Source organism: Bidens hawaiensis, unplaced genomic scaffold (assembly GCF_021521415.1).
Source record: "Bidens hawaiensis isolate Kalapana, Puna unplaced genomic scaffold, B.hawaiensis_p1.1 tig00038980_1, whole genome shotgun sequence".
In the NCBI taxonomy this organism is placed as follows: domain Eukaryota; kingdom Viridiplantae; phylum Streptophyta; class Magnoliopsida; order Asterales; family Asteraceae; genus Bidens; species Bidens hawaiensis.
Window position 1 is genome coordinate 63,277 of NW_027496839.1, and position 23,744 is coordinate 87,020.

At 35.5% G+C, this 23,744-nt stretch overlaps 2 protein-coding genes and 1 pseudogene across 2 annotated transcripts; 1 reads left to right on the forward strand and 2 right to left on the reverse strand.

Annotated features, from left to right (window-relative positions):
- The first annotated feature begins 3,272 nt into the window (after positions 1-3,272).
- LOC143590733 (uncharacterized) lies at positions 3,273-3,938 on the forward strand. Its single transcript, XM_077071125.1, has one exon. The coding sequence runs from the start codon at positions 3,273-3,275 to the stop codon at positions 3,936-3,938; it is 666 nt and encodes a 221-aa protein (XP_076927240.1).
- Positions 3,939-8,247: 4,309 nt separating this feature from the next.
- Positions 8,248-9,915, reverse strand: LOC143590739 (chalcone synthase 2-like; annotated as a pseudogene).
- Positions 9,916-14,257: 4,342 nt separating this feature from the next.
- LOC143590734 (uncharacterized) lies at positions 14,258-14,668 on the reverse strand. The gene has a single exon (XM_077071126.1). The coding sequence runs from the start codon at positions 14,666-14,668 to the stop codon at positions 14,258-14,260; it is 411 nt and encodes a 136-aa protein (XP_076927241.1).
- Between the last annotated feature and the right edge of the window lie 9,076 nt (positions 14,669-23,744).

Sequence of the window (23,744 nt, forward strand, 5' to 3'; positions counted from 1 at the left end):
AGTAGGTTTATCATTTCCCATAATCCGTTTGCCTCAAGAATTATCTTGATTCATATTGCCCAAACGGTATAATTTGTAGACTTTAAAATTGGGCACTGATAATGGGTTAGTGATCCTACCCCTTTGTATGTTACAAGTGCGTTGTTATCTGGATGAGTCTCCGAATCTAACATCCTCTCAAATCGTAGAATTTTCACCTTGACTGACTAAGGTTTTCACAATCCCATATAGACAACCCTACTGGTTATATATACTAAAAAATACAATGATTCAAGAATATAATTTGCAAACCTGAATTTGTATTAACCGAAAACCCGCGAATATAATTCCTTCAGTCACCCTCAATTATTCCTTAATCGAATTCACTTTCTGATAAACATGTTATACATACTGGCAAACCGAATCAGCCCCTGTATATCTTTCTTCAGTTTGGTGCTTCAACAAAACTCCTTTTTGTTGAAATTGATCAACTTTGATCTTTAACCTCGGTTCCTGATTCTTACTCGTAACAAACCACTGTTGTGTCCGCCTTTATTTGCCAGATGTTGCCGGATTTACAATAGCCCGCAAACACAATACCACGCTGCCTCCTTGACTTTCGATTACCCCGTTAGAAAAACTCTACGCCGACGCACTTTTGTATACCACTGGAAAATCGCACCGCTACCCTTAACAAATTTAAATCCTTATGTTGCAATTTTGAAACCGGAATTACCACCGCCACTAATCCTAAACGCAATTTTCAAAAAACGCTATTGCGCAAAAGAAATTCACCGGAATTTTGTCATCGAAAAAACCGGGTTTGCCGGAAAGCCGTGTATCACCAAAACACCTTGTTCCGCTGCGTTTGCTTGTGTATATACCCTCCAGTCCATTGTCGGAACCACCGATGCTAACTACTCTACAAATTCTGCTCGAAAAATAGGCCTGCTGGAAAAATGAATTTCACCGAAATCCTTGCTGGAAAAACGAAATATGCCAGAATCTACAGCTGTCACATTTTTTAATATCCAGAACTTCTATTTGCTGTCGGAGAAAATCGTTGGTACCCTTTGTTTGTTTAATTTCACTCAAAAGAACCTGCCGAAAAAACGTGATTGCCGGAAAAATCGCCGGAATCCGCTATTGCTGCCGAAAACCTGCTACTGTATGTTTTCTGGCGGGAAATTCGTTTCTGGTTCGGAATTAACCACTGCAAATCTATAATTGTTCAAGGTAATAATCAATTCGTGAATATCCTAATGCTCTAATACCAATTGTTGGCCAAATATGGATCGTTGATAATGAATTGATAACACGAACAATGATATATGAACAACAATCTTTATTGAATAACTTGAACATGGATTGAATGAATTAAACGTTCTGATTGTTCCCCTATTTATAGATCACCAAAAGGTTTGATGATTAGGGTTGCAACCTTTCAAGAACAATAAGATACATACATGTGTTTTTGGCAGCTACAAACTTGACACATTGACACTCTAATCCCTAAACTTTACATACATGTTTAAGTATGACTTAAACATACTTATAACTAATTACACTACGACCGTATTAATATTTAAACTAAGCTTTATTATCAATTATAAGTATAGGGGTCTTATTGTAATTATTTTATTTAGTAGGGTTAATATGTAATTATTTATTCTATAAATAGGGATGATGTCAGACAAATTAACATTACATATTCAGTATATTCAATCGCATATTAGTATTGTTAAATCAAGAATTCGTGTGTATCATCATATTGTTCTTATTCAATTCAATTGTGAATTGTGAGTATTGATCTTTTATTGCTAACAGTGGCATCAGAGCCAAGGTTTTTAAACGATTTCCAGTTTTTTAATCAATCAATTGGGAATTTGTCTGAATCCATCGATTAAGAGAAAGTGGACGATCGTTTTTGTACTCATTCAATCTGGTCAAGGGCTGTGAAACTGAATCAAGAACGCCATACAAAATCAGGGTTTGTGTTTAATCAATTATTAATTGAGTAATTGATTAAGATATTGATTAAGGAAATTCGATCAAGAACCGATTTTCTCCCGAGTTTGATCGATAAAACCAGAAATCATTCGAACATGATTGAGTATTTGATCAAGTGAAAGGATCAATTCATGCTATTAATTCATTTGATTAAATCGTTTTGATAATTTGTTTGATACACAAACGATCAATTTGTTTGATTTTTTTTACCTTTGTTGTGGTCACAAGTTGAAGTCGTTGAAAAAAACGGTGATTGAGATCATAATCAAACAAAAGGATTATTCATTTTTTATTATGTTCACAATTATCAAAGTCTTGGAATTAGTTTTTCAATTTTGTGCAAAGTTCAACGCATTTGGACTGTTGGGTATTCCATAGATTGAATACAGGCAATTAACAAGATTTCAAAATTTGAAGGTGTTCAATATTTTGAAACCATTATACAGAAGCTTGATTGTTTTGTTTTATTTTAAACATACAAAACACACAAGGACAGGTTTTAAGGATAGTTGGTTTGATTTGTTTGGCAACCGAAAAACCCGTGTATTGTTGTCGGTAGAGACGGACAATTGGTTTTGATTTGCCTTGCAACCGAAAACCCGGATACTATTCTTGGGCGAATCGGTTGGTTTTGATTCACTTGGTTACCGATAAACCCGAACACTGTTGTGTTTTTAAAGTAGTTGGTTTGAGTTGTTTAGGTAACCGAAAAACCCGTGTGTTGTTGTCGGTTGAGACGAACAATTGGTTTTGATTTGCATTGGGAAACCTGTATACTACTATCGGTATAAAACGGTTGGTTTTGATTCATTTTGTGACCAAAAAACCCATAAACCGTTGTTGAAATAGTTGGTTTTATAAATCAGATACTGTTTGTAGTATTAATAGTTGGTTTTGATTTATCTTAAGTTGTAAGGCAACCGAAAAATTGGTGAACTGTTATTGGTAAAGGTTGATATCTATTTGATCCAATACTAGTAAAGTTGAAATCAAAATCGATCCAAAACCGGTGATAGTCAGTTTGTCAAGATTGGGAAAAAGAAAACTAAGAAAATGGTTCAGTCCAAGGATAAAGAAGTTGTAACATCAAATGAGGGATATCCATGAGTTTTCAATGCCCTATGTTAAACTCTAAAAATTACACCATTTGGGATGTAAAGATCAGATCGATCTTTAATGTCCATGGAAGTTGGGAAGCCGTCGAACCAAAAGAGGGCACCGAAGTTGATGAGAAATAGAATAATACCGCAATTGCATTACTATACCAAGCAATTCCAGAAAACATGGTATTGCAAATTGCTAATTTTACTTACAAAGAAATTTTTGACGCATTAAAGGTTCGACATATTGGAGTTGACAGAGTTAAAGAAGCGCATTTAGAGACACTTGAGTCAGATTTTGAGTCTCTAAAAATGGGTGTTGACGAGTCGCTTGATGTTTATGCTGGAAAAATTAGTGAGATTGCAAGTCTTGGGCATATTATGAATGACAAGAAACTGGTTCGAAAACTACTCAGTTCGGTGCCAGAAAAATTCATTCAGATTGTTGCTGTGATCGAGAAGTTTGTTGATCTTGGTGCAATGCCATTCCAAGAAGTCGTTGGAAGATTGAAGGCTTTCGAGGAATGCACCAAGAAGAAAATCAAGGAGGAAGACATGCATGACAAGGTCTTATTCTCCAAAGAAGACGGAAAGAAGAAAGCCAATGACCATAAATCTGAACGTTGCGGTCACGAAAGTTCTAAGCAGGAAAACAACGGACATGGTGAAGGCAAAAATTGGAGGTCATGGAAAAATAAAGGTGGGAAGCATGGTAATCAAAACAAAGATCACATAAGATGCTTCAATTGTAATGAACTTAGACATATCAAATATGAATGTCCAAAAGGGGAGAAAAGAGTGGAAGCAAACCTGATCTGGGAGGAAGATGATGAACTAACGCTACTATGATGGCAACCGGATCTTGAAGAAACGAAGACCTCCAAGTTTAGTTTAAGGGGGAGTATTAATATTTAAATTAAAATTTATTATTAATTATATGTACAGGGGTCTCATTGTAATTATTGTATTTAGTAAGGTTAATATGTAATTATCTATTCTATAAATAGGGATGATGTCAAACAAATTAACATTACGTATTTAGTATATTCAATAGCATATTAATTGTTAAATCAAGAATTCGTGTGTATCATCATCTTGTTCTTATTTAATTCAATTGTGAATTGCGAGTATTGATCTTTGATTGCTAACAGACCCCTTGTACTTTGATGACGAGTGATTAATCCTTCAGAAATAAAGTTTTTCATTTTCGTTGTACTTGCGAAAGCAAACGAAAGAGAAAACCAAAAAAAATATAAAAGGATATTTAATTTGAGATAATATATGATTGAAATTAATTTTAAGTTACTAGCTAATAATTTAATATATTTAAAAACAAGTATTTGAGAATTGTGGTACGTGACGTAAACGATTACTTATTTATTAGGTACAGGTATAAAGAAGATCGAAAGAAAGCCTTGTTAAAATGCATGAAGCAGGGACGGGTGTAGCTTACAACCAGATGCTACCCCTCAACTTTTCGTCGGTAGTGTAAATTTTATTTTTTTCGGTCGGTTTTCGTAATTCGTTACCCCTGAGAAAATATTAAGTTACCCATATTTGTTTAAAGCACAATCAATTTAAAAGTTCAAATCAAATAAAGCCCAAACTAAGTTTAGCCCAAAGCAAACAAAAACCATTAACTTGCTTTTCTTTTGTTTGAACGAGACACATCAAACTAAACAAGCTCAAACAGAAATAGGCTCAATAGAATCATCATTTTTTAAAAGTTCAAATCAAATAAACCCCAAAGCAAATTAAAATCATAAACCTTTTTTTTTCTTTTGTGTTGAACGTGAGACATTAAACAGAAACATGTTCGACAGAATCATCATTTTGAGGTTGAAGTTTTTAATACGGTTTTGAATATGTAAATTCAAGAACATGGAAATAAATTCAGTGAGGTCTCAACTAGTTTGTTAGAAAATATGCTCGGTTTAAATCTATGAGATTCGCTTTCCAAGTTTGACATATATAAGATAGTGACATTTTCGGATGTATTTGAATGATTTTAGTAATGAAAAAAGAGGGTGTATTTTAGATGTCCGTATCAACTTTTATCATACTTTAAAGGAAGATGATAAATTTATAAAATTGGGTGAAATGTGTGACCTTGCCTGTGTAATGGTGGAAGCCGGAAAGCACACCACTTTTCCTTTGGTTTATTGAATATTGAAGCTAATGTTAGGTTTATCGATTGCAACCGCAACAGTTGAAATATGTTTTTCTAAAATGAACCTTATCAATACGGGTTTGCCAAGCGAATGTGTGATAAGTATTTGAACAATACTTTAATTTGTGCCGTCGAAAGAGAAATATTTGATAAAGTAAAAGAAAAATGTGTAATAGCTCGATTTCAATCTTTTAAAAACCGAAGAGGGGAAATTTGCACCCTATGTGTTTATTTTATTTATTATCATGTTTCTACTTTTGTTATGTTTACATTGTATGAAATATGGTAAAACAATTTTTTTTTGAACATTGCCGCTGAGATTTATGTCTAGATCAGCCACTAGCATGAAGACCGGCCTACCTTGATGATGACAGCGGTTGTGGAACAAAAATAACATGCTGAAGTCATCTTGTTGAATGAAGAAAAAGGTCCAGCCCAAATAGAGTGCTAATAGTGCAAGAGAAAGATGGGATTTGGTAGCTAGACTAGATAGTAAAGCTAGCAATCATATGACTGATTAAAGTTCACACTTTGCTGAAGTACGTGGATGAATCAAAAGGAATGGCACCTTCCTGTTAGAATGCAACAACGGAGACTAAAGGTTAGTAACAAATGTATACCTCATTCCTGATATATTTGCATTTAGGGCTGTCAATTTATGACCTGGACCTGTTAACTCAACACGACACGAAACAGGTTTTAACAGGTTTGGGTTTGAGCTTAACATATTTTGTGTCTTTAAACAGGTTGACCTGTTCATGTTTAGATTTGTGTCTTAACAGGTTAAAGACCTATTAACCTATTAGTAACCTGCGTAGATTTTTATTTTAAAAAATAAATATATATAAACTCCTAAAGTCTTAAACCTAAAGTCATACTTACGAACGACATTTCATTAATGCCTTCCAGAACCCGATATTATGTATATTATTATGCTTTGCTTATATGGTTTTTTGTTTCAAGTATGTTATGGATTTGTCGTATTTTGTTTCAAGTATGTTATGGATTTGTGGTTTTTTGTTTCAATTATGTTATGGATTATCTATTAATTAAGACTTTTATGTTTGTTTTGAATATTTTGGTTTCGTTACGCATGTATTATTCATTGTGTCTTTAAGCAGGTCCTTTAACAGGTCTTAACAGGATAACCTGTTACTAAGCAGGTTCGTGTTCGTGTTTGGAAAAAATAACACGATTAGTTATCGTGCCGTATTCGTGTTTAGCACAACAGGTCATCGTTTCTTATCGTGTCGTGTCCGATATGTTATGACAGCCCTATTTGCGTCCGAATATATTGAGCCTTAGGCAGATCACAGAATGATATGGATCCCCCATGATGCACCACTATTATCTCCATGTTCTCTGGTCAATCCCATATTTATTTGCATTAGTTGGTTATTTCCTTTATTTTAGACTTTTAGTTTTTCAATTCCTAGAAGTATTAGTGGGTACTAAACCTATCTTCCTTATTTCATGCATTAGTTACTTACTGTAAGCCTATAAAAGGCATGTTTGGTTTTTAATAGAGAACATGAAAAATTGATCAAAACAAGTCTCTTTACATATAGTGAATTTTATTTTAAAAGGAGATTAGCCAATCTCGAACTTGGCCTCTATCACAGAATGTGGGAACAAAGCGGTGATGGTTGACGATCACCTTTGGATGTATGATGCAAATGAACTAATCATGTCAACGAAAAGGTTGTTCTAATTTGGCCGGGTCAACAACATATATAAAACTCATGAAAATTTTCGTTTTTATGGGAGGAGAAAACATATTAATCAATGCCCGATACAACTTCATCAGAGACAGAGAATGCATTGAAAGAAGTGAAATTCAGATAGAACATATAAGTGGTAAAGAACAGCGAGATGGTATGTTAACCAAAGCACTCCCGAGGGTGAAGTTCATTGAACCGAGAGACCTGTTTAGTGGCGAAAACCTTGGAAGTCAGGACAGATCGAACTAGGGAGGTGATATGCTGTCTAATTCTAATTGGGTCAAGTTTGATTCTATCGGGTCAAAAGGTTCACGGGTATGAAGACGTGGGTTTGTTACTTGGCGTGCAATCGAAGGAGTTTTTTTATCTAGTTAACTAGTCGAGCGCGTTTATATTTTATTTATATTTCTTTATGTATTTACTATGCTAGTAGTTTGCTTATTTTGATCAAGCAACTTTCAGTTATAATCGTATAGTTTCCTTTTCAGAAAAGTGGAAGCAAGTTTGCTCCAATTCTCTGCCTTGTGTTTGTGATTATACCAATGAATTTCCGTCATAGTTAACAACTTAATCTATGTATATAGAAAGTGGAGAAAAGTGTCAAACTTGTTTTGTATGACGTTTTCATAAAGACACGCACACACCAAAAAGAGTGATCATGAAATTAGATCTTCATTTTATCTGACTTTTACGCTGAAGGTTCGCGTAGTGTTGGTATGATCTTAATCAAAAACCACTTTTTATATCATTACTGTTTTCATTTCATTAATAAACTAACTCTTCACATGAACCGTGCAATTTTCCTTAAATAGTATATATTTTGCCCTTACTTGTAAAATACCAAAAAGATAATTTTTCTGAACGGAGCAAAAATAATTGTTATCCCCAATTTTTCATATTAAAATGAATGGTGATTCCAAAATGCACAATACCAAAAGGAATGGGCCAACATATATATAGTTGTTATTTCAGTTCCCCGTATTAAAATGAATGGTGGCTCAAAGAAGAAAATCAAACCATGCATAGGAGCATTAGTTTATTGTTTCTATCAAATCAAATCAAATCAAATCAAATCAAATCAAAAGGTACCCCTAAAAGAAAGAAAGAAATTAGTAAATGATGCTGTTGATGTAAGAAATTCCATACTATAATATAATAGGAAATGATTACGTAATAGAAACTACTTGCACATGCATGTCTTTTTTGGCGTTATTTATTACAAACTCATAAACCATATATATAATAAGAAAGCTAGGCATATAAGTAACTACACAATGGACACACTACGGAGAACCACGGTCTCAATAGTGAGCCCTGGTCCGATCCCAAACAACACACCCCACTCTAAACCCTCTCCGGTGGTTTCGAGCCCCTTTGTCCTTGACGAGTGCCGCATTTCATTAAGAATAAACAGTACTGTAGCACCCCACATATTCCCGTATTCACGAAGCACACCTCTCGACGCCCGTAGTTTATCCGGCTCAAGGGCTAGTTTTTCCTCCACCTCGTCTAATATCGCGGGCCCACCCGGATGCGCAACCCAAAAAACCGAGTTCCAATCCTTGATATTAAACGGTTTAAAGGCCTCAACCAAGAGTTGTTCAATATTGTTTTGAGACAAGTCTAGGGATTCTTCCACTTATATGAAATATAAGCCCAGCCTCGCGTTGGTGTCCATCAAGTACACCATGGCTATCAGGGACAATCGTTTGGGATGCCGAAACAATCTCAAACAACGGTTTTTCGACACCAAGCAAAGGGTCTGATCCAACTATGATGGCTGCGGCTCCATCACTAAACAAAGCCCTCCCAACAAGGTTATCAATATTGGCTTTATCAGGCCCATGAAAACTTACCACACTACTCAGCTCAGAGCAGACCACCAAGACACGAGCCCCCTTGTTGTTCTCGGCTAAGTCTTTGGCCAACCTAAGAACCGAGCCTCCAGCATAGCATCCGTGCTGGTACATTACAAAGCGTTGGACCGAAGGGTGAAGATCCAGGAGTCTTGTGAGCTGGTAATCCGCCGCTGGCATGTCAACTCCACACGAGGTGCTGAAAACCAAGTGTGTGATTTTGGACTTGGGTTGTCCCCATTCCATAATCGGTCGAGTGGCGGCTTCTTTACCAAGCTTTGGTACTTCCACCACCGCAATATCTTGTCTATCGTTTAAGGATGGCGCCATGTAAGTGCAAATATTTGGTTTCTCTTTCAGGATCTCTTCGGTTAAGTACATGTATCGTTTTTTCACCATCGACTTGTCACCTACGTATGCTCAATAAATGAATTTTTTTTATCAAAATTAAGAACAATAGTGAATTGTGATCAGACCTAGCATATAGGATGCGAGGTTAATCAACACCGCGTTTCTTTTATTTTATTATATATACTTTATATCACGGTTTCTTGATCTGCCACAAAGATTTTAAAACACCAACGCTGAGATTTTTGAACGAACTTAAGAAACAATCTATACATTTTGTATTTGAAAATCAAAATGAAAGAAAAAAAAGGTAATTGAGTATCATTTGGTTTTTAAACCGCAATAACTTTTACGTAAATCAAAAGCTCGTTGTATCTTTTATAATATTTACATGTTGAAACGACAAGTTATGTCCCAATAAAACCATAAATTCGGATATTAACCTAATATGAGCTTAAAGAAAACAATCCACGATCAAAACATTACTTGGGTTTGCCACTAGTTATGATAACATGCTAACAATGATCATATATATGAATATTTGACTTACAAATACGTTTGAACTTTTCTTTGAGCTCTTTCATATGCTCGCTTTTTGTTACACGGAAGTAGTAATCAGAGTAAGTGCTTTGGAAGACACAATTAGAGGGTGTCCCGGTCCCAATAGCCGTTATTGTGGCTGGACCTTGTGCTCGTTGCGAGTTTCGAAACTCCAGATGAACGTTAACCATTTTTGAGTGAAGTGAAGAGTTGGTTTGTGGAGTGATGATTGCTTTGTGGCAATTTATAGGCAACCCAAAGGTTTGGGGGATGGTTATGAGAGATATACAAGTTCCTCTTTCATAATGTCCAAAAGAAATTTAAAAAAAAAAAAGATGATCACGTTTTCGTACATAGGAACTTAGAACAATGAAACTTTAGGTTAAATTTATTAATCAACGAGAAAACATTGAAAAATTCGAAACTCATTTTAAATGAGAACATTTAAATATTTAAAATATTTTAGAAAAAAAAATCATTTTTCACTCGTGGAATTTATTTAAGGACTTTAAAATATTTTAGAAAAAGAAAATCAATTTTCATTCGTGGAATCTATTTAAAGGGCATATTTTTTACGCGGTAACATTTTTGTAAATAACGTAAAAATGTTATAAAATGAATACATGAAAAAACTTCTAGTCACTATACATAGCCTATTCACCAAATATAACGTAGTCACTCGTCTTATTCATATGCTGATACGTTGTATACACAACTATGATAAATGTAATGTTGAATCAAATTCTCATGTGACATGTTTCAACCCTCACTAACAAAAGTGTGACTTTGTAAATTTTTTTCTTCGAGTTTATCTCACGTACGTCTAAAAAATGTCTCTTACCTTTTAAGTTAATCTTATTGAAGAACGTGATTTTCTTTCATCTCTTCATTATGGTTACAATATATTTATAATACAAAGCAATCCCTAACTGTTAGGGATAAATCTCAATTCTAAATACAAAAATATCTATCAATATAATTCAAATATAAACAATATCTATTACACCCCCGCAGTCGAAGCGGGAGGTGGCCGAATGCTGAGACTGGATCGGAAATCGTCGAACAATAACTTTGGAAGACCCTTCGTGAAGATATCTGCTATCTGAAAACGTGTCGGGACGTGCACAATGCGAACCTTACCTCAACGAACTTGTTCGCAAACAAAATGGATGTCCAGTTCAATATGCTTTGTTCGTTGGTGTTGAACTGGATTACCCGACAAGTAAATAGCGCTTATGTTGTCACAGTACACCAAAGTGGCAACATAAAGGGGACGGTGCAATTCCAGTAATAAGTTGCGTAGCCAACATATCTCCGCCACAACATTTGCAAAGCCCCTATATTCAGCTTCCGCACTCGAACGAGACACCGTTGACTGCCATTTCGATGACCAGGATAGCACATTGTCCCCAAAGTAAACACAATAACTTGAGGTCGACAGACGAGTGTCCGGGCAACCTGCCCAGTCCGCATCGGTGTATGCGCGTAACGACAGGGCATTAGACGGACCAAGAGTTAGTCCGTAGGTTTGGGTACCCCATAAGTACCGGAGTACTCGAAGAAGAGCATTCCAGTGTGATTGTTTAGGAGCATGCATGTGAATACATAGTTGCTGAACTGCATACGAGATGTCAGGCCTCGCGAATGTGAGGAGAGTACCGGCGAGACTGCGATAAAGAGTTGGATCTTGAAAATTGACACCGTCGTTGTTGCTAAGCTTTGGTTTTGTATCGACCGGTGTCGGAACCGATTTGCACGAACTCATGCCCGCACGCTCTAATATATCCCCCACATATGTTTGTTGCAATATGAATAATTTATTTTCAAACCGTTTAACCGAAATTCCTAAGAAGTAGCTTAGCGGCCCGAGGTCTTTCATGACAAACTCGGCAGATAGCTTAGCCATAAGATTGATACGGAGGGCATCGGATGAAGTGGTGAGTATAATATCATCAACATAAATAAGTAGATATGATGTATCTGCACCCCGATGATAGACAAACAAGGAATTATCGCAACAACTTTGCATAAACCCCATGGTATAAACGAAGTCTGTAAACCGTTGGTACCATGCTCGGGGTGCCTGTTAAAGACCGTACAATGACTTTTGAGTCGGCAAACGTGATCCGGATAATCACGATGCCGGAAACCCATCAGTTGATGCATGTATACTGTTTCATTTAATGTGCCATGTAGGAAGGCTTTGGTCACATCAAGTTGATGGATTGACCTGGACGCCGTTAGTGCCAACGATAAAACCGTGCGGATGGTGGCCGATTTAACAACGGACTAAACGTCTCGCCACAATCAACGCCCAAATGTTGGTTTCGACCATCACAGACCAACCATGCTTTGCAACGTTCTAGTGAACCATCCGATTTGAATTTATGGCGAAAAAGCCACATGCTCCGTATTATGTTCATATTCGGTTGGCTCGGGACTAATTCCCACGTCTTATTTTTAATAAGGGCATCAAATTCAACATTCATTGCTTGGCGCCATTCCGGTGTGGACAAGGCAAGTTCAGGATTTCGAGGTAGAGGTACGGGGGAGGTAGTGTTGAGATTGAATGATTGTCGTGGTTTTAGAATACCGTCCATCGATCGCGTTCGAATGGTACGGTGCGCAAGAGCCGGATGGGTTTGTTGAGGCTGTGGTGGTATAACAGGGGGCTGAGTTGGTGGTTGTTGCTGGGCCTTAGGGATGGAGGGTTGTTTGGGACGGCGAGAGTATGTTTGAGTGATGGGGTGAGTAGATTGGGGTGAAGGATGGTGGGCCATGGGTTCTGTATGTGCAGAGGGTGAGAGAGGGTTAGGTTGAGATGATGATTGTGATAATGGATTGTGATCAACATGTTCCCAATGGGTCGGGTGTATGTTGTCAGTCATAAATTTATAAGATTGAAGAGAGGGATGGGTAACATTTTTGAAGGGGAAAACGTTTTCATCAAATTGTACGTGACGACATATAATTATTTTATTAGTGGATAAGTCTAGGCATTTGTACCCGCGATGTTGGGTGGGGTACCCAAGAAAAACGCAAGGTTTTGATCGATGTTGTAGTTTGTGGATGGTGGTGTGAGGGATTAATGGGTAGCATAGACACCCGAACACGTAGAGGCGTTCTTAGGATGGTGATCGGCGATATAGGATGTGGGTTGGTGTGTTATTATTAAGTAGTTTGGAAGGGAGAATATTTATTAGGTATGTGGCGACCTCTAGCGCGTGATGCCAGAAGGTGTTGGGTAGGTTAGATTGAGCTAGGAGGGTACGGATGATGTTATTGATAGAGCGGATTTTATGTTCCGCTTTACCATTTTGGGAAGAGGTATAAGGGCAAGAGAATCGAAGCGTCATTCCGTTTTGGTGAGAAAATGTTTGAAAGGAATTATTAGAGTATTCCTTCCCGTTGTCACATTGAAATTGTTTAATTTTACATTTGAATTGGGTTTCGATTAGGTTGAAAAATTGTTTAAAGGTGGGAAACACTTGGGATTTGTGGCAAAGTGGGTAGGTCCATAAAAAATTGGTGAAGTCATCGACAAACAGAATGTAATATCGACGGCCACTGGTACTAATAACGGGTGAGGTCCACAAGTCACTATGCAATAAATCAAATGGCATGAAAGTGGAAGTACTAGAATTAACAAATGGTAGTCTAACACTTTTACCAAAAACATAAGATTGACAAAGTTTAGAACTAGTCTTATTACATTGAATAAAATTTGAATTCCTAAGTGACTTTATTAAATCAGGACCCGGGTGACCCAGGCGTTGGTGCCATACGTCTTGGGAGATGGCAGTAAACGAAGATGGTGATTTAATCTTGGACAGGATCTGCGGTGTGAGAGGATAGAGGTCCCCGGTGCTATTGCTGCGTAGGATACGTGCCTTGGTCTTGAGATCCTTCACAAGAAAACCATACGGGTCAATCGAGACTTGATTGTTGGTTGTAAGGCGACGGACCGACAACAAGTTTTTGATAATATGAAGTGCAAGTAAAACATTGTTTAATTTAAGCGGAGGGTAGGGTGGTGGTAGGGTTTGATTGCCATGGCTAGTTACTGGAATGGAATTACCGTCACCAACTATGATGTTTCGTAAAATACCCGTATTAGAAAAAGACGAGAAATTACCTGTATTGTTCGTCATGTGATTAGAGGCACCGGTGTCCATGTACCAAGGTTGCTCCGGGGGGTGGGGGGTAAAGCGACATAGTATGTAGAGCTTGGTCTATGTCGGTCGGTGTGAATCCTATGGGATATGCCTGAGTCGGTCTGGGACCTAATATTCCCTGATCAGTGTTCGAGGTGGGTGGTTTGTTTGAAGTCGGGTAGGGACATGGTGGTGTGGCTGCCCACTGGTGCCAAGTTGGTTGAAGTTGTGGAGCGTTTGGCCACTGTCCCAAGAATGGAGCCCATGGAACGTACCCGAGCTGTTGAAACAGGCTGCGTCCCCAGCCGCGGGCCCGACCTCGTCCACGATCGTTGCTGCTGCCGTTGAAGTGTTTCTGGCGGGTTGAGGAGTCTTGCTGCTATTGTTGGTCCGGTTTCCCAGAAGCCGCGAGGGCTTGGCCGGCCGATTGAGAAAATTGCAACGCCTGTGCCTGTCGTTCGGTTTCTTCCCCACAAAGCTTTGACCGGACGGTGTTAAAATCCGGGAGAGGTTCGGTGTTCCGGATGATGGCAGCGATAGTGGCATATTGTTCCGATAAACCCCCGAGAACCTTAAGAACCAATTGAGTGTTTGAGAGTGCCACGTCAATGTTAGAAAGCTGATCGGCAAGGACTTTAATTTCCTGGCAGTATGATGCCATGTCTTTGAAAGATTCCAGTCGTGTATTGGTGAGTTTCGACTGAAGGTGGAGAGCTCGGGAGCTCTTGTTGTCGTGAAATAGGTTCTCTAGCGCGACCCATGCTTCGAAGGCTGTAGAGTTTTTCTTCATTATTGTTTGAAGGAGATCGATTGAAATCGTTCCGTAAATCCATTGTAAAACAATGGCGTCTAAGCGTTTCCATTGATCGGAACCCGTGTCTTTATCGGCTGTGGATTTGTCTTTGTCGGCTACGGATCCGGAGGGGGAGGAAGACACCGCGGGCCATGGTTGAAGATGGTCATCAACCAAATAATCAGTGCAATGAATCCGAAAAAGTTCGGATCATGTGTTGTATTGAGCGTTTTCATTGTCGAGGGTTATCGGGACGAAGTTTTTGATGTTTGAAACCGTGATGGCCGGATGAATTTTGGATTCCATGAGGGAGAATGTGATCAAAGATAGGCAGAGGATCGATGAGAGGAATGCCGACAGGGAGAAAAGAAAAAAATCGGCAAGGGTTATTTCGATGGCTGTGATACCATGAAGAACGTGATTTTCTTTCATCTCTTCATTATGGTTACAATATATTTATAATACAAAGCAATCCCTAATTGTTAGGGATAAATCTCAATTCTAAATGCAAAGATATCTATTAATATAATTCAAATATAAACAAGATCTATTACTTATTTTACCCAAACACATTTGGTAGCACGACAACTTGACTAAGGCAACACCCTAGTAACTCTCGCAAAAAGCTTAGTTAAGGTCAGTGTCGACCCAAGCTTTTTGAGAACTTAAAGCAGTCACTAAAATTGGGGCCCTTTTTGTATCATGTTCTTTTCAACAAATATAAAAATGACTAAACCATAAAATAGGTGAAGTAAAACTTACCAAGAACTGTTGTATTTCTATGTACTTCTAACTAAATCTTTCTAAGTTTAACCAAAATTGTAGTTGTTGGCTTTGTCTTTGTTCTTGAGAGTTTTAATCTGCTAACATGTTTGAAAGCAACAAACATGATAAAGATAAGCTTAACTTAAATTAGAAACAAAAGCTTAGCATTAGAGAAACCTAGTGAAAATAATATGAGTTATATAAGTACGCTTGATTATTGCAATGCATGTTGAGTGTTGACATATTGATGCATGGATTGATAGTCACCTGCTTATTACTCCATTCATTTTAATTAAATAAAGATATTACTATACATTCCATATATATACTAGGTCTTAATAGAATTTCTTGGTATTAAGGTAGTGTTTGGTGTGAAAGAATGAAGGATAAAATGGAATGAATTATTTCAATGGAATGAATTAAAACATGTTTAGTTGTTATGTGGTAATGGAATGTGTTATTCTTTAAGGAATGAAACTCATTCCAATTATAAGATTTTCATTCCTTTAAAAAAGGGTATTTTTTTTTTCATTCCTTCAAGGAAGAGAAACAACCCAATAAAAATAATAAAAATAATAATAGTAATAATAAATAAATAAATAATAATAATTGTTATTATTATTATATTATAATATTATTATATTGTCAATATTATTATAGTATGTTATTATTATTAATATCATTATTGATTTGTATATTATAATATAACTAATATTATATTAGAATTATTATTATATTTATTCACAGCACGCATGTGTGATTCAACAATTTTACGATTATTTTTATTTAATTAAATAATTTCGTTTTAATGTGCTGGTTTTAAAAAGTAGTTATTATGAAGATTCATATTATTAGTTATTATAATTATTTTCTACTACTAATAATAATTAGTAAATAATAATAATAATAATAAATATTATCAGTTTATTATTTTTAGTAAATAATGGTAATATTATTATTATTATTAACAATAATAATATTTACTAATAAAAATAAAGTGAAGAATCATTTCATTTCTACATGATAACCAAACATGATAATGGAATGTAATGATACATTTCATTTCTTTGTCCATTCCATTCCCTTATTCATTTCATTACTTCATACCAAACAGTATCTAAAAGAATTCAAAACTAATATACTTATACTATTAAAACATTTCATGCTATAATTAAATAATTTCGTTTTAATGTGCTGGTTTTAAAAAGTAGTTATTATGAAGATTCATATTATTAGTTATTATAATTATTTTCTACTACTAATAATAATTAGTAAATAATAATAATAATAATAAATATTATCAGTTTATTATTTTTAGTAAATAATGGTAATATTATTATTATTATTAACAATAATAATATTTACTAATAAAAATAAAGTGAAGAATCATTTCATTTCTACATGATAACCAAACATGATAATGGAATGTAATGATACATTTCATTTCTTTGTCCATTCCATTCCCTTATTCATTTCATTACTTCATACCAAACAGAATCTAAAAGAATTCAAAACTAATATACTTATACTATTAAAACATTTCATGCTATTGCCACAACCTATTACTTTAAAATACTATCTTCCAAAATTGACATGATTTATACTTTACGTTTTCAAATGCTACATTGTTTGTCTTTTAGCCATAACCCAATTAGTTTTTCTTGTTAAGTTAGGTTATATGTCATGCAAGTTAGGGCTCATTGATCATTTTACCTTTTAAATAAAATATGCTTTAATTAATAAATAAATATAACAAATTAAAAAGCTTTATAGTTAACACTCTCAAAGGGGCAATTTGTTTTTTTCTCAAAAGCTCTTCTTGACCTTTTTTGTCTGCGCCGCGTAGACCACGCACAGACGTTGTGGTCTGCAGTGTTTTTGTTTTTCGAAAGACCTTTCATTAAAAAAGCTTTGCACACCCTCTTTTCCTAGAAGACATGGATCTGCCACTTCTACGCTGTGTTCCCGAGTTGAGTTAAGGAGAGAAAGGAAAGGAATCCTTTCCTTTCTTTTCATTTTCACTTTCTTTCCTCTTTTCCTTTCCTTTCCATCCAATTCTTTCCAATTTGAAAAGAAAATAAACCCATCCAATTTATCCTTCATTTGCCTTGTTTTTCCTTTCCTTTCTTTTCTTTCCTTTCCTTTAATGAAACTCGGGAACACACATTTCCTTGTTTCTTTTCCTTTCCTTCTTTTAATGAAACTTGAGAACACACCACTCCACTTCTTTCTCTCGTTTTCCTTTCCTTTCTTTCATTTAATGAGACTCAGGAACACAGCGCTAACCTCTTCTCCTCTTATTTTTTTTCATCACATAAAACATTACGTTCTCTCATAAACAAGAAACTACCTTCTCCTTCCCCTCCAACCCTCACCACCGATGACTCTTCTCCTCCTGAACCGCCGCTGCGCCGGCCTCTACTCCTCCACCTGAACAGCCGTCGGCGTCTCTCTCTTTCCAGCAAACCGCTAGATAAAGAAAATCGGGGTACCTTGTTTAAACTCTGAGCGTAAATCAAACTCACCCGAGGGTGAGTCCACAACAATCGTGCATAACATTACCTCCATTAACATCAATCTCACATCAATTGACCATGTTCAAGCCTCAATTGAAAGTTATGTTAAAACTAAGAAAAGGTAAAATCAAGTCCATGTTGCTTGTTTGGCACTGTTACTACTTTTTTTTAGGCTTATTCACCTGTTTGGACTTTTTAAATTTGCCGGGTGAAACTAAGTTGTAGTTGTTTGCTAGTGACCAACAATTCAGTTATGGTTTTCTAGTTTCAACTTATGTTAGTATTTTAGTAGATATGTTATGGTTTTCTAGTTAGGATCTCCAAAAGCATGTTTGGGTGTCCTTAGGTAGGTTACTCAGGGTACGCCCCTTAGATCTTGTAATCTCTGTTATATGTTTGAACTATCAAGTTTTGTTGTTCAGGCTTGGGTCCGGGTGTATGGTTTTCGTGTAACATCTCGGATTTTTCAAACCTGTATTCGTTTACATATAACCCGATCCAGGAACATTTTTCGAATCCTTATTATTTATAAAATCAAACAATTATAAGTATTTAAGATTTTGGTATTTTCATTTTATATCCTTTAGCTTTTAAAAGTTGTTTATTCCTTGTTTTAACTTTAAAATAATAAAAAATTAGACATTTTAGAAAGTTCAAGGGGCTAAAGTGTCAAAAATGAAAAGTCCTCCTCTTCCTTGCCGGAGTGCCGCCTGGTGGCACCTTCCCTAGGGTGGCCACACGCCACCGTGAGGCATGTATGCAGTTCGTTCATGTTTATTCGTTTTCTAGTTTGTTTTTTGCCCGAAATCGCTTATTTTAGGACTAAATCGAGTGTTTTAAGCCCCAAGAAAACTAATATAGCCTAGATAAATGTCCATATTCATTACCCCTAGCCCAAGAACGACTTTTACTGCCTGTAATGTTGATTTGATCATTAAAACTCGATTCGATTTCTTAAACGAGTAAACTAACTAAATATAGTTTGTTTTTGCTTATTCTATATAAACACATCATATAACCTCTGCCACAAACTTCTCTAAACCCTAACTTATCATCCCCAGCCGTCACCTACCTCTTCCATACTTCATCTTCTTCGGTTTTGCCATAATATTCGAATAAACAAGCTTTGGAGGTTGACTTTGCTATTGTATTGACCTTTGACTTCCGTTTCTCATCGATTCAAGCATTATCCGGGGAAGTTGTTTTCTGTGAAATCATTCATACATATTCCCTAGTCAATAACCTTCAATAAATTTCCATGGTTGAAGGGTGTTGACTGGTCAATTCGTTGAAAACCCGTTAAAGGGCAAAATAGTCAACAAGTTTGACTGTTCGATTTCTCATACTTTTGGTCAGAACCAACGTTCGGTCCAGAAGACTTTTATTCTTGTAACGAAATTTTAAGACTACTAACCAAAACCCGACTTCCGACTCGCTGTTCGAATTCTGGTCACTACCGACTCGCTTAAATCTTTAATTTAACATAACTGGAGTTCTAAACATCCGTTTGGAATGATTCCAATGGAAACGAGTTCGTTTTTACTCATATTTACTTATCACAAAGTTTCAGATTTATTTGTTTTACTTTGTTCGACGCGTTAGTGGAAGACCCGTTTATTATTACTCGTTTATTCATATTTTTATTCGCTTCAATCTAAGGTGAGTTTTATCATTCCCCTATTTTACTGAATTTTCACAAGTTTTGGGGACATATGCGTATTATCCGTATTTCGTATTATCTATATATCTCATACAATAGTAAACGTGTAATTGTGTGTGATTTGATCAAATATACGTGTTACATGCTAACTTGTGCTAATATTCATTCATTCGTATTTCGGAGGGGCCCAACATATTCTCATTTATAGTGTGATCATACTAGTGACCAATGCCCGATTCGCTTGATAACGGTCTAACTACTTGCTTATGGTTTGATTTATTTACCGCAATTTACTACGTTTTGCTTATTTATCATTTTATATCATATCATTGCAAAATTGGTGATAATCTCACTCAACTTTATGTTGACAAACTCTATTGTATTTTCTACGCATATACAGGTTATCGTGTAAATTGAAGATTGAAGTTTGGACACCTAGACAAGACCTTTGGGTTTAATGAAGACAATTTTTTATTTAAATTTATGTCGGATTATATTTACTTATTTGAATTGTTTTGTCGTATTTGGATATTGTGTGTACTCTTTGAAATAAAATAATTAACTTAATAGATATTGTTATTTATATTTATGATAGTATCTTCGAGTTATGAACAATTGGCTCACGCCCAGCATTTCCTCCTTAGGTTGGGGTGTGACATTTCAGGCTTAGTTACAATGATAAAAAAGCTTTCGATTCGTTCCGTTTAAACGTACATATATAATTAAAAACAGTGTTCGGGTTATACGGTTTCGGGCTTACATGGATTAATATAAAAATGTTCGCTTTTGGTGTTCAAAAGAAAGACGATAAATGTTTGCGTTATTTTTATTATCGGGTTTGCGTTAGCTTGGGTCGTGTTTGGGTTACTTTGCGTCATGTTGTTTGGTTTTTTGTTTGAATTAGTTTGGGTTATTTTGGGTTGTTCGGGTTATTCTAACTTGTATTTAATTGCTTATTTATTTAGATTTGGCAAGACTCAACAATGGCTATACTGATAGAACTTGATGATTTGATTATGAGATTAATGCTGGAACTTTTTTTTTATAGATTGTTTGTAAGGACCTAATGATTCTTAAGCATGTTAATCTTGGATTATGCATTTTGATATTGTTATTATTTTTAATTATGAATAATTTGTATTTTTTTGGTATAAAATTTGGATTTATGTATTTATAATTGTTGCAGGATAATTTGTATTTTTTGGTATAAAGCTATATATTGAAAGTTTTAACAGTCTGCAGACGTTAAAAAACAAACAGTCTTCTTTTTGCAGACTGCAGAGATTTGGTCCACCTCTTCTAATACAGATGTCTGCAGATATGGTCCGCAGATTACAGTTATTTTACCTCTGAAAAAACAAACAACACCAAACTCTCTCTCTCTCTCTCTTCTTTACCACCACCACCACCACCCACCCACCCCAGACCACTATTGCCGCCAGCCCACCACCACCGGACGATGAACTCACCAGCCAAAGCACCACCCATCTCCGTAACTATCCTAATTTCACTATCGTTCACAAAGATGTAGAATGAACAGCACCACCGCCATGTACACCAGTTACCAAATCGTTCCTCTGTAATCTTAAACCAAGAATCACTTTGCTTGCCATTGTAACATTTGTTAAATTTCAAACCATAAAGCCCAACCAATTTTAAATTTCCGGTTTTGTTTATATATATATATATATATATATTAATGTTATTAATTAATCTCAAGTTTCGTTGCATGTATTTTATGTGTCATTCGTCTTTTTTATTTTATTTGTATTCGTATTCATTAAACCGACCCGTTTCATCGTTTCATTGTATTCGTGTTTAACGTTCATGGTTAATATGATATTCACGGGGATTTAGGTTACTGTTAGTTCGTTTTTCTTTTTAATTTTGATCGATTATCGAAACCCCGAGGTTAGAGTTTTATTAAATTTAATTGACTCGCAAACTATTCATGTATAATAAGGAAAATCATCCAATTATATTAACTTTTATTATATTTTGTCATATTACAAAGTCAAGGTTAATTAGTAAAGTTATTTTAATTTCTTATCTTAAAACAAATTGAAAACTTGAAGGACCATTCATGTAAATATATAAAAAATATTATATTAAAATAATCAGCCCAGTCCCCCCCCCCCCCATCCCTTCACGTTTCCGACCATCGGAAATCCGGCGAACTCCGGCGACCACAATGAAATCCGGCCAACCATAAAAAAGCCCATCAAACCTGCATTATTTTCAATTAAAGCTTTTAACACCTTTAGTCAATAACGACAATTCAATATTCATCGTCAATAAAGTGTTTTATCTACTAATCTGAGCGTTTTAATTCCGGGAACCGCCGGATATTATCAAAGTGCATTAACGACCAATTAACCACTTTACGTTCCAATTGCATCTATAAATAGGACCTAATCGAGTATCTAAACCTGCGACAATCATCATTTTAATCTAATACATTCGATGTAATCGCGAATTTGTTCATTAAAGTTTGTTTCCAACCAAACCTCGCTCACCTTCAATCCGCGACTTTACCAGGTAGTTATTATATGTATTATGATCGTTTTTACCCAGTAAGCAAAGCCCATAACATTAATTTAACGTACATGGAACAGAATCAATGAATTGATAACTTAGGGTTTACAGGGAAGATGTTGAACATGTAACTTTGTTTAACTATTTTTGTTTCTATCAATAATTTAAATAAGAAATTGGCCCAGTGGTTATTACACCTGTTTGTAGCTTGAAGGACCTGTGTTTGAACCCAGGTCATGCCTCTTTTCTTTCATTTTTTTTCTTTCTTTCTTTTATATTATAAATCAAACCTAATTTGTTAAAAATTATTTTAAATTAAAAAAAATTATTTTAAATTAAATAAAAACTAAACTTTTCCATTTTCACCAAAAATCTAACTTTTTTTTTCGTTACACGTCAAAATCGTTAATTTTATAATATTTTATTATTCTCCACTTCGTTAACTTTATAGTACGCTAACGTAATCGTTTTCAAGATAAATATTATACCAATAAATTCGATGATCTATAAATGATAAAATTTCTCATATTAATCATAAATTAGTAATTAAATATATTAAAATAATATTAAATCGTTAAAATTTCCATTGAAGTTTAAATAATATTATAATACAAAATGACATAAAATGCTAATAAAATTCATTACAATAATGCAATATTCCTAAAACAATTTAACTTTTAATTCCGTTAATTAGGTTTTATTTCGTATTTTTAATTTTAGTTCGTGGAGTTCGATCACCTCGGTTTCGTTAGCGCGCTTATGGCTTTCGTCTTTCATTTATTATCAACTTCAAAGGTGAGTTTCTCATCTCCCCCCTTTTAAACGCTTTTACATTTTAGGGGTAGCATGTATATCCTATTCGAAGCATTTACTTATGTAAGGCCAATTTTAGTGACTTACGATATCAAATGACGAAACCCGTTATATATTTATGGTCAATATAATATTTAATGTTGGCGAGCAAAACCAGACACGAAACGAGAGCTTCGGGAAGCGCGTTTAGCTTCACTGGGGAAAGCTTCTAAAATGTTAGTTGTTTGGCTATAAATAGAGACTTACGTTGTTAGTTTAGTGTGTGTTTTCCATGGTGTAAATCATCCACCCAAGGGGAGCTCACCTTGGGTGGGTCGGTTTATTTATTAATATATTAAATCTTTCAACCGATAACGAAATCATTCCTATACTTTATATTATCTTTATATTATGTTCGGTCGTTTAATTTACCGCACCCGTCTCGAGCACTTATCAAGAACAAAGCCGTTTGTTGTCGGATCCGGTTTCGAGACCTACAATTGGTATCAGAGCGGGTCGAATCTTATGATTCAACTTTGTTCTTGATATTCAGGTTCTAATTCCGCGATTACCCGAACCGAGACGTTAAAGTTTTAGAAATAAAGTTTGAAGTTTGGAAATAAAGTTGGAAATAAGCATGCTTGAAGTTCGTTTCGGGTTTTTACAGATCTGGATTCAGCTGTTTAAGGTACGTTCTTCGGATTTTTGCTTGGTTCGAATATGGTTCGTTTTACTCAGACGTGGTCCGTTTGGAGGTGTTTTGGGGATCAAGTTTTGGTTTTTAGTGTTTCTTTGGATGATATAA

Excerpts from the sequence above, each read along its gene's own strand:
- LOC143590733 (XM_077071125.1), top strand. The coding sequence starts at position 3,273 with ATGGTATTGCAAATTGCTAATTTTACTTACAAAGAAATTTTTGACGCA.
- LOC143590734 (XM_077071126.1), bottom strand. The coding sequence starts at position 14,668 with ATGAAGAAAAACTCTACAGCCTTCGAAGCATGGGTCGCGCTAGAGAAC.